This window comes from Rhipicephalus sanguineus, chromosome 3 (assembly GCF_013339695.2).
Source record: "Rhipicephalus sanguineus isolate Rsan-2018 chromosome 3, BIME_Rsan_1.4, whole genome shotgun sequence".
NCBI lineage: Eukaryota > Metazoa > Arthropoda > Arachnida > Ixodida > Ixodidae > Rhipicephalus > Rhipicephalus sanguineus.
In genome coordinates this window covers 177,241,720-177,259,539 of record NC_051178.1, presented here as the reverse complement: position 1 = coordinate 177,259,539, position 17,820 = coordinate 177,241,720, and the positions used below count along the sequence as shown (strand labels likewise).

Here is a 17,820-nt window from a genome sequence, read left to right as displayed (position 1 = left end):
ATTGTAATTAAACAAATTGTACATGCACTTGCCAAGTTATTCTAGTAAAATTTTGGCACTGTGATTAGCATCTCTTGCTATACATATATTCCCTGCACTCAAAGCAAAAAAATAAAAAGAAAGAGTAGAGGGAAATGACGAACCTTTATTTTTTGAATGCCTTGGCCTTTGCAGAGTAGCGGGATTCACATACGTACACATCCTTGTCGTCAAAACCCTGCATAAAAGACATCTAAAATAAGGATGTTGCTTACCCCGTCTTTAGCCAGAGACCCTTTCTTTGCTGTATAAAACAGCAGGCAACTGCAAATATTTACAACAGGGCAGGATCTTGCTACACCATTCTGCACATACCTCTGGTTTACTTTTGAAGTAATCCTTCACCGGCATAACGTAGCACTTGCCCAAAACCTGGTTCACCGGAATGGAGTTATAATTGTCACTTTTGAATACTTCCTGCAAAAAAAAAAAAAGAGAGGAAAGGAGTGAATTTACTTTTTCATGAACTACCACACTACACAGTACAATTCTGAATGGCCATATGCATGTACTTGTGAATGAGTACTTGGAACATGACAAGACTGTAATATAATGAATGCCCTTGCTTGGAAATTCTATGCTGCACAAATCCGTACAGTAAAAGCAATACTACTCCCAACAAATGACCACTGTGAATGACTACTGTGTGGATAGTGACGTACAGGGTAATACAACGGAAGTTCCTGGTGGCGAATTCCTCCCCCTTCTAAGCATGTGATAAACACTGAGCTAGTATTATTCATAAAAGTTCCCTCTTAGAAAGAGCCTTCTCTCCACCTAGAAGTGACCACACTAACCTTTTGTAAGAATTTCCTCGATGCCAAATGGAAGGTTTCGTTTGGTCGATAAAACCAGCACCCATAGAGCCACTGCTCGCCGCTCTTATCCCTCCAGAGGCGGTCAACATTTGTGATGTGAGGCTGCATTCCCTTTTCACTGAAAGAGGAAACATTGCGGCTAAGAACACTGGAGAAGCATAGTGGCATGCTCGTCTCACTTTAACAAGTCTGCTGTTTCAGCTAACACCTGCACAAATTAGTTACGGGCATAGCCATCTAACTATGTATTACTATAATATCCAAGTGCATGGTAAAAATCAGTTGAGTAAAACCATGTTAATGCGAAGTCACTGGGATGAAGAAACATTTTCTACTAATTATGTTTTTGAACTAACTCAACATAAGAAAAATTGCATCCAGACAAAAATTTTGTTGCAGCTTAACTAACGAACTTTGGATTACTGCGAGTAATCATATGCGCCGTTTGCTGCATCTGGCAGTCAGCGGCTAAATTAAACGGGATTTAGAAATAGCCGAGCATGAATTATCGAGGTTTTACTGCAGTAGTCCCTTTGGAAGTCAGTGGCGCAAAGGCTACGAGAAGATAGATAGAGACAGTAACCTCTTTACCACTAATTTCGATGGCTGGTGCCTACAATCCCAACAATGTACTTTGCAATAGCCCATTCTGTGGCAGATGATGGAGTGGATTTAGGGTTTGCATACCTCGGCTCAATGTAGACGAAGTCACCAACGTGAATGACTATCCCTTTGTGCTCCATGCTGTCTGATGAGGACATCTCATTGCACTTCTCTTCCTCCTGCGTTTCAAATGAGTGCAATGCAAGTGAGATTGTGCAAGAATACTGCAAACTCTTGAACAGAGGTTGTCTCACCCAGCAAGACTAGGTGGAAAACAGGGTGATCAGGAGAAGAAAAGTAAAGGAAAACAAAAAGCCACGGGGAAGGAAAGATAGCACAATCATAAATGTAATGATCACAACAGCGATCACAGCGGGCACTGCAGTATACTACCTTTCGGACCTCCTGGCTCTTTCTCTCGGCGTCGGCCTCTGCGGCTGCCTCCTGTTGTTCCTGAGGCAACTTCTGAGCACGCAGTAAGTCTACACTTTCTGTTAGTTCCTGCTGGGTGTAGCTGAGCGCTGGACTCTGCAAGATGTCTCCCTGGCCACACAACTCATCTCGCAGGCGAATGAAATAGGACTGCGACAGAGAAATAGAAAGACAAGATGCGTACGCTCAGCTTTGCCAAGTGATTTAGTACAATCAGTAAAATGAAAATAAATCCAAAGCAGATGCACTCTGTGTGAGGACAAAAAGAAATACAGACAAGAAAAGATGAACAGTACCAAGTGGAGACAAGAACATGGGAATAATAACACAGATAGATTTATCAAATATCTATTTCAGTGTAGAAGAGTTGCTAAAGTGGAGCTAGCAGGGCCGATCATTACGTCAGGAAGCAGTGATATGGTTTCAAGCAAGCACAGTCTAGAAGTTTCAGAGTGCCATGTGCAATATGCACATGGTCAAGTCTGTTGCATATTGAGGCCCTAAGGAACTCTTGTTGCTCCAGAGAACTGAAAGGTTGGTGCGAGACAAGACTAACAATGCCATGGATTATGTTATGGCATATGGAAAGTATGGGTCACCAACACCAGGTTCAGCTACAGTTTCAGCAAAGGATCAATTGGTACATACTGGGCTACCTGGTGATGGCACCAGTGATAACTAATGATAATGCCTCTCTGACACTGCTTCTTCAAACATATAAATGCTGTCACTTCAAACATACAAACGCTGCCACTTAGCGCTGTTGGATGTTCTGATGAACAATAGAACACATGTACTAATGTCTGAGTTACCTAGCTCACTGGTGTACACTCACATAATGCACACCTACTGGTGATCAGCAACAAATCAAGGACAGAGTTTGGCACCGCAATAGAAGTATTTATAAAACTTCAGGGTATGCAAGCTGGTACCTGGAGTTCAACAGAATCCTCGAATGCTTGGGAGTCAGTGCGGCTTATCCGTCGCGCTCGGTCAAACACATCAAAAACGTCCTCTTGAAAGCGGTCCAGACGCAAGTAGCAACCCTGAAAATAGCCAGAAGTACGTCAGAGTAACAAAGACTTGCAACTAAATGAAACATAATAGGATAACCTAATTGATAATCACGTTCCTGGTTCATGCAATGCCTAGTTTCTGTATGCTCATGCAGAGAACCACAAAAATAACCATATCTGGATGACACAATCATGTTCTCCTACTGCGCACCACCATCAAACTTCTAATCATGCAATGAAAGATACACATCAAGTGCAAATACAGTTCCTGTATCACAACAGTGCTTTTTTAAATAGGCTGATGCTCCAAAGTTACACAGGCCAAAAGACTGCTCAATTTCAACCTTAAAGAGACACTTAAGCGAAATGCTAAAATTAGACCAATAAATTATTCTTCGATAATTCTTTTTGTTAATTATAGTATCAAAGATTCATCATTGGAAGAGAAAATGAAGGCCAAAGTTAATTTCTTGAATTTCCCACCAAAACCATGACACCAGTACGTCACTGTCGGTTCAGAGGTTTCAAAGGCTTTTTTTTTTCTTCGTATTACGGCCCCGCTGGCTAATAAAGGTTCTAAAAACTTGCAAGCCTCTGGCTCATATACACTGTAAATCAATTTTACAGATAAATTATGCAGGCCCTATTACAGTCCATCAAGGTATATAACATTACAGTAAGCTGGCGCAGGAACTTAAAAGCGGTGTTATCCAGCCTTTTTTTCTTTTTACACTTTTTTTTTTGTTTATCATGTGTCTTATTGCAGTAAGAATGGTGTTTTTTAACATTGTAGAAGGGTAGTTTTACTAACAGAAATGAAATAATATTTTTTCTCTAGTATCACTTTAAGAAAGGATGCACAAAAGTATTCTATTTAAGAACATTATGCAACTTCTCAAAATGTTTCCAGAAATGTGCACATCCACCAGTACAAAGAGCATGAAAGAAAAGAAAAGAAAAATGGGAAGACATCTTTTCAAGCAAGAAACAACGAAGACCAATGCATGCTTCATTACATGCGTTTTGTGATTAAGCTGAGAAGGTAGCAACAGGGGCTAGTTGGTACGTCTTCATCTTGTGATGCGCTGCCAGGCTGAAAAAATGAGAGACAACACAGGGTGATGCGCAAACTAACGACAACTTTATTTCAAGAAAGGACAGACTAATGTACAAAAAAGAAAGGAGGAACACGAAAATGGCGGGAAATTCAGTAATGCTGTCTTTTTTCGTGTACCATTTTTTTATTTCTGAATTTCCCCCCATTTTCGTGTTCCTCCTTTCTTTCTTGTACATAGGTCTGTCCTTTCTCGAAATAAAGTAGTTGTTAGTCTGCGCATCACCCTGTGTTGTCTCTCGTTTTCTCGGTCCGTGTCATACCTGGCAGTGCATCACAAGATGAAGTGATTAGGCTGACAATTAAGAAAAATAGAAACATACCCTGTCCAATTTTCGCTTTATGATATCCAGTGTCAGGGGCCTCCTGCAATGCAAATTGCAGTTTTATACACTTCAAAGGTTTCAGGTGTCGCAATCAGGCACCACAGTGGCACAACTACCCTAAGTGGAGCATACCTATCCTCGGAGCCGTCAACGCCGACCACCTGCTGCCCTGATTCAGCAGCAGACTCCGACAGTTCGACCAAGGAATCGCTGTAGCAGCGCCCTTCTTCGTCCTGAGATCATCACAGAAAGCGAGATATAGGACAGTATTAGGTAGTGTGAGTAGCAACAACTACAAAGTAAAAGAACAGGAGCAAGCGATAGGAATCACATCATGCGGCAAATGCAAGCCGCAAATCAGGAATCCGTATTCTGACTCGATCAGCTTACAGATGCCATTTTCAATGAATGCTGACCGGCGGCAGAATTTGGCCCTCACTCCAGCAATGTGTCGCGTTGGACGCATGCCACGAAAATGTGAAAGTGCCCTCAACACAAGTGACCGACCAAGTATACAGCCCCTGTATTCAATCAGGGCCATTCTGTACAGACGAGAATTGCTGCCCGCTCATTAACAATTTGCAGCTCAGGGCCAGATTATGTGGCTACTTGGACATAAAACACATACAAATACGCCCACATAGACATACACATTAGGTTTTTTGAAAAAGCTTAAGGCAAGAAAAAAATCTCAATATCTAAATTTGTTTTATGATGACTGTTTTCTTTAAAAAGAAGTCAAACTCCGGGGTTCTATGCACCAAAACCGCACTACAATTACGATGCACACTGTAGTCAGGGGCTACAGAAAAACTTAGACCACCTGGGTTCTTTAAGGGGGGACACTGGTCTTTCAAGATGTAAAATCATGAAAAAAAATCAGTTTTTTTAAAACAGCATTTTTGTAACATACATGCATTGCCGCAAGTACTGACCAAGTTTCTTACACCTTGGATTGATATTTTGGCCACAGCATCAATTTATACCACAAAAAACAGGCTATATTCTAAATGAAAAAAAAAAAGCATAAAAATGGAGCTCTTGATGCTATGTGGCTGTTGAATGATGTATGCTGCAGCAGTACTCATGCAAGTTATATCCCTGGTGGCTACTAATCATCTAACAAAAAAAAATTAATATTTTGTGTTGCATGAGGTTCAAAATCAGCATTATTTGCTTTTCTGCATTTTCTCAAAACCTGAGTTTTTGACTCTTTGCAACCTTTCGGGAGTGGTCTTTCAGTAATCAAAGCACCTAGAATTGTAATTCTTGTTGCACTACTGAGCTACATGAGTATTGCCCATAGGGGTAGCAGCAGATTTTTGTATTTCAGTTTTAATGTTTTTTTAATTGTCCGTGCATTAAACAACTAACTAGCCACATCTTGAACAGAAAGCTTTGATATGCTGTATAATTCTTAATAGTTTGCACATCAAAAAGGTATTCCTACCCCTGTGAAGTTTATGTTTCCTAGTATCCGGCTATGTGCCTAAAGCAAGATTTTGATGAGTAATTCTTGCTCCATTGCTCCCGGAAACAATGCTAATTAATTTTAATTAACTTCAGAACTAATGGACATATTTGAAGAATAATTGCATATTTGGAATCGGCAAAGAAAACTAAACAAGACTGTGCAGTTTCATTGAATTTGGTAAAGGGAATCTTGATGATTTTTAAAAACCCACTTCCCCACTTAATGCACACCCAAATCTAAGTACACAAGCACTTATTCATTTCTACCCTATCAAAATGCAGCCGCCATGGCCAGGAATCACGGCGTTTTGGACTGTTTTCTGCCTTCATCAGTATTAACTCTATCAAAACTGACCTGGTGGTTGTAGACAGAGATGAACAAGTTGGTCAGCAGCTCTTGGATGAGGCCCCGCACATCAGGCACTCCACCGTCTTCCAGCTCCTCACTGCTCAGCTCCATCTTCGTCTGCAGGGCTATCCTCTGCAAGATCAGCGCGTCCTGGGAAGAGAAAATTTTAAAAAGAACCAAGTTTCAGGAGCCCTTGCCTTATTGGAAAAATGGGGGCAAGCGAAGTTTTGCGTGTGCGTGCCCATCGTACTACTTTCTTACATTGCGCAATGCTTCATCCTAACTGTTTCCTTCTTCCATGCCGGGAATTGGACCTGTACCCATGTGCTTAGCAGTGCAACAGTGCAGTTGCTACAGGCAATAACGATGGTCATGCAGGCAACATCCAGGCAACAATGAAATGTGGCATTGTGAAATGAGAAGTAACCTCAATAACCTCGATAAAAGGTCAGATTGCCGCATCAGAAATGGCTGATCGCCGACAAGCCACGATTGAGATAGCATCAATTATTGGAAATCGACGCATATAAATAAGCATGTGACAGGCGAACTTTCTAAAACCGCATTTCTGTACGCTCACTGGCACCGGTTTTTTCACGTACGCCGTTGCCACCGACATCTTTGATTTATAACAGGCTTTGCTTGAAGAAGAAATTAACGATTCACATCATGAGACTGGTGTCAATGCATGTGGGTGCATAAACCTGCCTTACAGTCTAATGAAAAGCAGTTAAAGAAAAAATTAAAGACAACTCAATCATTTGGCTGAGGTGGAATGAAGACAATGCTGGAGTTATAAAAGCAGATAGCCAACATAATACAACACTAGACAACATTTGGCCGCCATTTGGTCAACACCAACCAGCGTTAATTAGAGCTGGTTGCATATAAGCAAATATGGTGGCTGTAGGCGTGGTGCTCTGTTATGTGGCTTTAGCTTCGAGATTGACCCACATTTTCGGTCCAAAATCCAGCATTGCCATACCCCCATCACAAAACCCACAAAGAAGCCATAGAAGACATTGTCTGTATAAGAGCAATTACACATCTCTACACAAAACTGAAAAAGAAAGGCAGAAGCTGCCAGTGTAAACTAAGCGAGAGTGAAATTTTGGAAAAAATTTTCAGAGGTGATGCAGAGAGAGAAACAGCAGGGGCACAAAGTTTACAGGCCAAGAGGCTGACTTTGCACTTTAGCACATTGAAATTTCCCTAATTAGAAGAACATGGTGGTTGGAAAGTTATTTGAATAACAAAAAGTTCAAACTAAAGAGAGCCCCTTCCAAAATAGCACCGATAATATGTGCGTCACAGAATGTAATATGCATTGTTGAGTGCTGGTGCCGACATCACTGAATTGCTGAGGAAGTGCATCTGATTCAAGGTGAGAACGCAAAACAAATGTCAAGCTCACCAGTACGCACCTGCTCCCACTGGTACCACTAGCTTCTGCCAGTCGCTATGCAACATTGCATAACATGAAAGTGCCAGGATCACCTCGTTTAGATACACGTTCACTTTTACTCTTGGTTGTGAAAGCAAGAAATACTTTTATATGATAAAATCAGCCGTCATTTGGTCTAGTCTAAAGAAGATGAAAAATTATATTAACATTGAGTCATTATTCTTGAAATTAACTTTTTATTTGGCACTGTTTATCCTGCTACCACTGTATGGTACTGTTTGCCTGTCTAGTTGTACCATGACTTGGCATGGTTCCCCCCCCTGCTTGTATTTTAGCAATACTGCTAATGGAAGTTACTGTGTAGAACAAAGTGGCAAGCAGACAAAGAAAATTCACATAGCTGAGAAAGAGAAAGGAGGACAGAAAAAGGACTAATCACCTTGTAGATCTGCGAGTCTGGCTCGTTGTACTTGCACGCATTGTCAAAGAGCAGCACAAAATCGGCCAGGAGATCATCCATGGACTCATACTGGTTGTACTTAAGTAGACGAGCAGCTATCCTCTCCATGTCAATGGGCTTCTTGATCACCTCGTAGTAATCAGGATACTCCTGCAGGGGACCAAGAGAGGAAGCTATGAGGAAGCCACGTACCCCGACAGACGCAGCAGCGAGTTAAGAAAGGCAAGAGAGATGCCACATACCGACCGGGAGGGCAACTTCATAAAAATGATTGACAGCTTGCGGCCCTTGGCATCTGTGTAATCCTTGATGGTATCGTAAAGAACACGAAGCTTGTGGTTGCGACTCTTGTTCCTGCAATCACCATGCGTGTGAGTGGTGTGGGGTTGAAGAAAACCCAGTAGCACTGTGAACCACTCATTATTAGGCTTGTGCGAATATTCGAGCACTTCCAATAATCGAACGAATATTACAGTATTCAAATTCACTTCGATTCGAATTTAAATTATTGGAAATTTCGAAGCATTCGAAATGAACAAATAGAAGTATACTAGTCCGCATGTAACCCCTCCTGTAAAGGTCATTTCACTGCAGTGAAAGGGTGCTATACCGTGAATACACCTTTCCAGAAAAAATCCGCACTGCCGTGAAGCCCCACTTCAAGGTTATATGAACATAGTATATCTATTACTCTCACATCGATTCATCATTTTTTAAGTTTAAAAGCTTGTTATACAGGCTTATATGCTCTAAGTATAGCAAATTTGAAAACGTAACATATTTTACAGGTGATCACTTGTATTCTATCGAAAGTCAAATCCTTCTACTATTCAAAGTTGCTTCCATTTCCCTTGAACCAAAAAGAATGACATTTGCACATCCTTGTCTCAATTAAAAAAAAATATTCCACAGGTTAGTTGGGTCATGACAAATATGCTCATTTTTCTTTATGATATGTAATATATACTATTCCAAATCGATTCGAAATTATTCGACCAAATCACTATTCGCTTCGAACCTAAAATTTATTATTCGCACAAGATTATATATCCAAGCTACCACAGAGCACTGACTTTTGTTTGGGTTATCACTCGTCGAATTTATTTAAAGTTTAACAGAGTACACCTAAAACCGAGTCACAAACTTATATGAACGTGCACACCTGCGATCAATTTGAGCTGCAACATGGTGCCATGGTCAAAGGAGCACTGAGTTAGAACGGTGACATTAGTAAATGGTAAATTGGTTGACAAAATAGTACCAGCAATCAGAACAGTGTGCATTTCCACAATTGGCTTATTTTGGCACTGCCTGGTAGTGTTGGTGCCACTTCAACCACAGACACAGTGTTGCGGGTCATATAGAGTGCAACTGCAGACATGCAATTTGTAGCAAGTGAACACAGCTGTTTGCAGGTGGTTTTGGTGATGCGATCTTGTATTACTGGCACCCATGATCACAGAGTACAGTTCACTGACAAGAAAACACTAGATTAGTGACTGACTGCAACTCAGTTTGGAGACAAAGGTCATGGCAATAATTTTTTTACCAACAGAGGTTGACGTAACGCATCACGTCAGGCACTTTAAACTTATAAAGCTTATATTATGTTCCAAGTTATGTTGGTTTCAATGTACCGTAAAACACAGATCAGGTACCCATACACAGGCTGAAGTGAACGAGGGAAATGTGACATAAAATCAGAAAGAGCCAGGGCACAAAGTCAAGAAAGCAAAACCAGCCTCACCGTCTTGGTCGTGGCATGGCACGAGCTGGTAGCGCATCATACAAGGAGCCCAGCTCACGGATTTTGTCAAAGAGAGCGCGTTCCAGAGTGTCAGCATCGCGGTAGATCTGGGAACCCTCTTCGTTATACAGCCGACAGTTGGAGAACATCAGCTTCAAGTCAGTCACCATAGATTCCTCAGATGAATACTGCACCATAACAACACAAAGAAGCCCACATTGTTGCTGCAGTGGAAGTGAAACACTAAACTGGGTTGAAATGCTTTTCTGTGTACTGCTGGCACTCCCTTATCTGTTAAGAAATGGGATCTATACAAGGTCACTTAGTATAGACTGACAAAATGGCCAACAAAAAACCTTTGGTCCTATATAAAGCAACGAAAGGCTACAAAAGTTGCCATGCTGAGAATACTTTATGCAGTTCATTTTGCTTCTAATAATCTATTACTTCTTAGCATTAGCGGTGAACTAACTAGCAACCCATCTATCAATTTCTGGTACTCCACTGCATTTAGTTAGTGGATCTATGCACTGTTTCACAACTGATATTTACTAGGGCAGCCTGGCATCAGTGAAAGTCAGCATTTATTACACTGCGACATAATAAAGAACAAATAAAAAATTTTGGGACAAGTCCACACATGTCAATTCACAGTGAAGTGACAAAGTGACAGATGAAAGGCTGCACATACTTTGTTGTTCTTTACGTTCTCATGAATTGTCTTCATGTCGATGGGGTTCGTGATGACCTCATAGTAGTCGGGGTAGTCCTTACGTGAGGGCTTCTCCATGAAGATGGAAATTAGCGGACGGCCAACCTCATCCTGCAAGTGAAACAGGCCAAACATGACTGTTTCTTATGCCTATTGTTGTCCTTCCAGCCAGGAATGGCCATTCGCACAACTGTCAATAAAGCTTCAGAACACTGATAAACTGAGCATATGCAACGGGGAAGATGAGTGGGAAAAAAGCATTTTAGCAAAGACGATGTTGGCATAGCTGACACATAGCTGTCAATGCTTTCAGCGCAAATTTTAACTGGATGTTTGAAAAAGTCTCTCTCCTTTTTTCCAGTTACCTGCTGTGCCATAAACACTGACTAAAGGGTAGGGAGACCTTTAATGGATTGCGTCTTTCAACTGAGCTGAGCTTGCCCTATATGCAGTACTGCAGACACAAGCTTTGGATGAGTACAGCTCATACCGTTGGCAGTCGTGCATGCTTTTTAATGCCTTAGACGAGCTCAGTTGAGAACAACTTAGGTGTTTTACCCTTAATCTGAATCTGTTATCACTATTGGTTATCAGCATAATAAACCAAAACAAAATGCCAGTGAGAAGTACGGTACACGAAAGACATAGGCAAAAACAGACAGAAGAAGATACTACAGGATAAAGCCCACTCAACAAATAAGCACAGAGCAATGTACAGTGGACTATAAGTGACATGACACCTTCAGCCACAGTGACGAAACAATGTAACAAGAAATGTGGAGTGAGAAAGACAACTATATAAAAAACAACGTTTCAGTTATTGCCAAAGGAGTGCAGAAAAATAAAATAAGTCAAAGCTAGGCTGTGGGAGACGAGTGTGTACAATTTATACGGATGGTGCAGCATAGACGTTCGCAATGAAATCAGCACAGAGAGAGACAGATAGCTTACAGTGTAGTTGAGCAGGGTTCGCACAAGAACCTTAAGCCGCTTCTTTAGTGTGGACTCTGTCGATCCAGGAGGACGACCTTTTATGGGCGTAGTGTTTGGTGGGGTCGAAATCTTCTTTGACTTGCGACGAGCTTTGTCACTGTCAGCATCCCCACCATCACTGTCCGATTCCTGAAGAGAGAGAAAGACAAAAAGGTAGAATGCAGCCCCTATGGCTTCTTTGAAAGCACGGAAGTTTCACTGTAACAACGTCTTTCACATAGCATGAACAACATAAGATGCATAAGGAACACTAGTGCCAAACATTTTCTTTACAACCTCCATTTTGTTGCTTACCTTCATGTGGATGTTGATGAGTTCCCTCGCTTTTGCCTGCATGACTTTCTGCAGCCTGGTGGCATCCTGGAGACATGAAATTTTTGCAATCCAGTATGTAATAAAATCTGAACAAGCATGCACCTTTTCAAAGCTAAAGTGCACACTGCCTATAAGGCGCCACAGAAGGCAACCTCGGTTCTAACTATGTGAGCTTATATATACACCGAAAAATCCTGAGCAAGCGCATCTTTTAGGATCACAGATAATGCAAAAAAAAAAGAAAGTTAAAGTGAGGAGGAAGGGGGAGGGGGGCTGCTAGATCATGAACAAAAACTGAAGGTGGTGGGGAAACAGCACAGCCTTCTTTTAACCCAAAAGCATTATGTGACCTGTGTTCGCAGTAAAACCTCATTAGTTAAGAAAATAGAACAATCCAGACTCGTCCTGTGATTCCCACAAGCGTATGCATTATACAAAACATATTAAATTGGATGTTTTTGGCTGCACACAACTTGAATCTCTGAGCGCACAGAGCCACAAATATGTGACACAAACAAGCAATATCGGCGTTATCATCCAACTAAGACGAAGTTATGGAGAGCGCAACAATTGCGTTTACTCTTGCATTTGCTGTCGCATGTCAAACTGCATACATTTGCTACATTTCACTACACATTGGCACAATTAAATTGTGTCAATATCGATGTCCGCAGAAGCTGCGGTGAATGAGTTTAATTTTGATTCAGCGCTAGCACACCATGTGATTTGAAAGCATAAAGTAACAATCATCACAAACTGTCTGTCGTATTTAACTCGTGTCATCATCATTGTACTCTTCTTTCTTTTTCTTGTTGCTAATCTGCATTTCCGCCCCTTATGTAACTACCCCCTCGTGGGTTCCAGTGAAAACTGAAGTATACAGGGAGGGCAATAACATAAAAAAGAAAGAGCAACAGCAACTGAGATATTTGCTGCCTATTCAGGAAATCATTATTAATTTATGCAAGACCACAAGCACCAGAAGATACAGATGTCATTTCCAGCAATGCACAACATGCTTGTGCTAAGCTCACCTTGAATATTTTGGAATCGGGACGATTGTACTTCTTGGCATTCTCAAAAAGGAGATTGAAGTCATCCACCACTTCCACCATGCTTGAGTAGCCTTCAGACTATAGGTGATACAAAAAAAAGTTTTCAATTTAACGCAGAAAACAATGTGTTTAGCTGCAATTACACAAAAATCTAACATTAGCTTGTACACATCTTTTTTTTTTTTGTACTTCATGTAGCTTGGACTCCCACTCTTTCAAACATAGTGTTTGACATACTGCATAGCCAGAATGTTTAACAAAGCTGTTTAATGTATGCACACAGAGTGGCTTTAGATATTGAAAAGATGCATCTTAAACAAGAAATAAAGGAACACAAACCTTTATTTTCCCTGCAATCTTGTTGAGAGATATTGGCTGCTTGATTTCTCTGTAGTAATCTGGGTACAGCCTGCAAAGCACCAAACCAGAGATCAATGTGTGTATAAATGCCACAGCTTTCTAGAACAAAAGCCCTTGTCAAAAAAAACCAAGATGTCGCACTATGCTATACAACCCATCAACTTCCTGTGCTGATATCGCAGTAGATCAATTTTATTAGAGGGTATCAAACTGTATGCAGCTAAACATTTTGCAAAGGCAGTGTTATGACTTTTTTTCAATTCCGAGTTCATTATTGTGATTGGATTGTTTGCATTTTTTCACTAAATACAAAAAAATAGCTTTATCTGCTTCTTCACTTTAACTAAGACATCATAATTGGCACTTCATCAGATATGTAGGGACTAAGTACTACACGCAGACATGCAGCTAAAGTAAATTCTGAATGACAGCTTTGTGCAAGAAAATAAAATGTGTCTCTTCTTACAGCAAAGCGAAGCATATGTGACAATTCAATTTTAACTATGACTAACGGCCCATTGCTCTTTATATTGAAATCAAACAAAGCGACGAATATGCACAATGCTGGGATGACACTGGTTGACAGCGACACTAATATTTCAACATTACTCACTTTTTGGACGGCAGCTTGACGAATGGCTCAGCAAGAAAATAGCCTTGGCATTGGTAGTTACGAACGCCTTCCAGTAGTTGCCACATGGGGCTGTTGACGGGGTCCTCGGAGTTTGACTCATTGTCGCTTTCTTCCGCGGCGGAACTGGCTGCCACTGGTGTTGTTGGTGTTGCTGTTGTCGCTGCTGTTGCAACATCCCCGTCAGCGGCCGGAGGGACTACTTCTTGCTTTACCACGAGTGGGTCGGCATCCTCATATTTCAATGCTGCTGTGATGGCCGACAGTTTCTGGTGGCTCATCAGACGGCGTGACCTGAGAGGGTTTTGCAGAGAGCACATTTTGAGAACGGCTGTGAGAAATAATAAGCAAATTCTTTAGGGCAGCCCTTGACACTTTACTCTGGAATATAAGAAAGAGTGAAGTAAAACGGTTCAAGTCACATTGCTGCACAGCTCTTACAGCCAGACAATCTAAGCTGGTTCAGAAGCAACAGTGTGCACGCATTTGCAAATTTGACAGCTTGTAAGTACGCGGCTTCTGCCATGCATCTAACAATCCTCTCTCTAAATATAAATGTGCGCGAACATGTCAAGCACTGGAACACGGACATGATCATTAAACAACATTACACGTGGCAGCACATGTGCTGTGTATATGCGCATCTGTATTAACATAGGATTCAATATTCAGGCCTAAAAGCAATAAACACAAACAAACAGCGGTCAAGCTTCCCACCACACGAGCTAACATCAGCAAAAAGGCTTTGTAGGATGTTAAGAATACACTGATAAATCAGAGTAAATGAAAGCACCTCATAACGCAGAAACATGACAGTGCGCATGTCATGTGTATGCCATAAAACTTAAAACGAGGCATAGGCCACAAATGCAACAAACCGTATTCTCTCGCTGCACTTTCCAGGTGCATTTTTCCTCTGGTCGATCTCTGCCTTCTTCATTCTGATCACTTTCTTCATTGCAGTGGCATCCTGAAAATTAAAAAGAGAACAAGCATACCAAAAAAGGGGGATCGTAAATTGCCTGTGTTGTGCTAGAAACATGGCACTTGGGGAAGACTGTGGCTGCTTCACGTCACTAGTACTTGGAAACTTTGTTAACTATCAACAAACTGTCTGTATGTTCAGGATGGTAGTACTTTGAGAACTTAAAGGCACACCTTTTAAAAACTGTATCAGTTCGACGTAGATGAGAAAGATAAAGAAAACGAAAAGAGAGTGGACAAATATAATTCATAGGTTGATTGCCATGAGGTTACCCTAAAAGGCCATTTAACAGCTGCATCTTTTACAACAACTGTACCTTTTATTTTGTGGCATTCCTTGTAAAGACCAAGGGTGCAGCTATTAAACAGATAAAAACGTGAAATATTTGTAACTTATGCAACCCCTTATGAAAATCGGCCTGTTGTCTTCACAGGGTAAAACTACTCGCAGCATGTTGCTTCCATCCATTTTATAGTGTAAGTATGCAATAAATAAATAAACAAATATACCACTGCCACTATCTATAGTTCTAACCCTCTACCACTGGTGAGAGTACAAAATCCACTTATATACAGCTATTCGTGTGACTTGACCAGGCTAAGCTGCATTTCGCATTCGTTGACAGGAAGATGACTCTATTCACTGCAAAACGACATGCACACAAGTGGAACATTCTGTTCCTGTTTTCTAAATTTTATTTCACAGTTGGGGCCAAAACTCAGTATTACCACAAAAAGTGATTAATCCAAAGTGATTACACATTTTGGCAATGATTAAATGGGTAACTAAAAAAGCTCAAGAAAACAGTCATGGATGTTACTCACAGCACTCATGTTTCTCTCTATGTCACTGCACATTTAGAAGTGTTTGGAATGTTTGATGTTCTGACATTCGCAACGCTGTATCAAACCAAGCTTTTACATTGTGGTGTGCATCCCGAGGCATCAGTAACGTTTTTCATACACCTTTTTTAGGCTTCACAGGGCTTTGAAGTGGCTCCAGTTGGGTAATGATACAGACACAATTTTTTATTACTGTATAACATAGAATCTTGGAAAAAAACATGACACATACACACAAGTGCTGAAGCCTTAACACACAAATGTTCTGACAGCAGTAAAAAGCTTCGAGTGATGATTACCATATGCAGGGATCACACAACTGCAAAGAGAAGTCATTTTTGTTTTGTTTTCGATGTTACAGAAACAAGTCAAACACACATCCATGGTTATAAAAGCTGCGCAAGAAAGTCCAGCATGAATGGTTACCTTACACTATACTGCGGCTTGTAGGAGGGCATTCCAGAGGTCACTTAAACATTACGAAATAAATTACCGACAATACATAAAAAAAAAGCAAACTATATGACGTATACCGAGTCACATATTTGAGCAGTCAGCAAAGGGGTTTCAAGAGAACAAAGAAAAATAAAATACAAGGACTTTCATGCAAACAGAAACTGAATGCTATAGGCTATTAGATAGCCTGCTCATGAGCGTAGGTGTCTTTTCTTTTGACACAACTGCCACATTTTGTAATAATGCCATTATCTTGGCTGTTCTAATTTTATTCTCATTTTCGACAGAGGGTGCATCAGATGTACACAGAAGGCAAACATGTTATTGCTTCACTGCCTGTCCCATTCCTGTCCCCTGCAACCTCAAGACAGCCTAATGATGGTGCGGTGATACTAGCAGATTCAAGTCACACTAACTAAGCTCTCAGGATTTCCTTGCTGTCGGAATAAGAACAGGTGAACAACAATATTAAGCTATACCCAAAATTGAGTGCTGTATGCCATAGAAGGATTCAAAATGAATATACCACAATCTTGCAAAAAAATAAAAACAAAACTGCTGCGAAACTGCTGTAAGTTCGAAGAGCTAGCTCCTGTCATGTCTTTCATGTGTTTTAATGGCATTTAGTGTTGGTTCAAGTTAACGTACTTACTAATGCTCAATTCCAATGGCAGATTCAGAGTGTTCCGCAGGCTATTCCACAGGGCGCCATTCTATGGTAGAGAGCACTCACTCCAAATCCGTATTTAAAAAACTCGTGCTCCAACCAAAGAAAGTACGGGCGCACTACCCCATGGAGAAGCACTGGGATTTCTAGCACTGAAATGACACTTCTCTATTTTTTGCGAAAGAACAAAGGTTTCAGCTGCACTCTCATAGCATGTTTGGAACTAGTTGTTTTGTTGAATAAAAATTAAGGCACCAACTCAGAGAATATTTGAGCTTATAAGAGGCCAAGCTGTTCACCTGTTCATCCAAGTGGTTGGTGGCTTCCGCTGTAAGGCTCACTAGCTAGGACTTGGTTTGGCAAACAGAACAGATTATCAAATACATTTTTGCAAGCTTAATTTTGTTTCTGAAGCAGTCTCCTCGCCACTTGAACCCAGAAGCTGCTTTGCAAGCTGCAATTTTCTGAAGAAGTATGTCAACAGTTGGCACAAACATTTTATTTTTCCTGAACACCCTGACTGCCCTTCCGTCTATGATAGAACAAAAAAATTTCTTTTATGCTGTCTGGTATTGTCAGTTCTGTGTTCTTTATGTGCTGGACAGATGATCCAGTCAATGACTGCTGGAGAAACTACCCCATGTCACGCAGGCTTACACATCCTGACTGCTCTGCAGAAACCTGCCAATTTTGTCGAGCAGCCTGGACTACAACTTAAACCAACATCGGCTTGAGATCCGTTCTCTATCTACCTGCAGAACACACAATAAGCACTACTTATCTTCATTTCAAAAGAACACACTCTGAAAGAAGCAGAAAATTTTCTCCGGATCTGCCATCCAAATTCAGCATGGATATAAATGCATGTTTCAACCTTCCCCCTCCCTTCCTTAGTACTTATTCTCTTTTTACCTTGATGTTGTATATATTTATGTGTCTTATGTGAGTAAGGCGTAAAATCTGAAAGTGTACAGAGATGCACCTAAGACAGTGTAGGCATGTCATAATGCACGTTGTTAATT

General features: G+C 40.9%; 1 protein-coding gene across 1 annotated transcript in view; it reads right to left on the bottom strand.

Annotated features, from left to right (window-relative positions):
• The window catches only part of LOC119387721 (protein polybromo-1-like), a 72,648-nt gene that overhangs the window by 34,614 nt on the left and 20,214 nt on the right, over positions 1-17,820 (bottom strand). Inside the window, 19 exon segments of the mRNA XM_049413624.1 lie at positions 140-217; positions 355-456; positions 837-975; positions 1,545-1,639; positions 1,854-2,042; positions 2,825-2,938; positions 4,346-4,388; positions 4,481-4,581; positions 6,177-6,320; positions 8,015-8,185; positions 8,278-8,389; positions 9,783-9,970; positions 10,474-10,605; positions 11,446-11,616; positions 11,782-11,847; positions 12,837-12,935; positions 13,197-13,266; positions 13,831-14,142; positions 14,727-14,818. Coding sequence (XP_049269581.1) covers positions 140-217; positions 355-456; positions 837-975; positions 1,545-1,639; positions 1,854-2,042; positions 2,825-2,938; positions 4,346-4,388; positions 4,481-4,581; positions 6,177-6,320; positions 8,015-8,185; positions 8,278-8,389; positions 9,783-9,970; positions 10,474-10,605; positions 11,446-11,616; positions 11,782-11,847; positions 12,837-12,935; positions 13,197-13,266; positions 13,831-14,142; positions 14,727-14,818 — 2,418 coding nt within the window.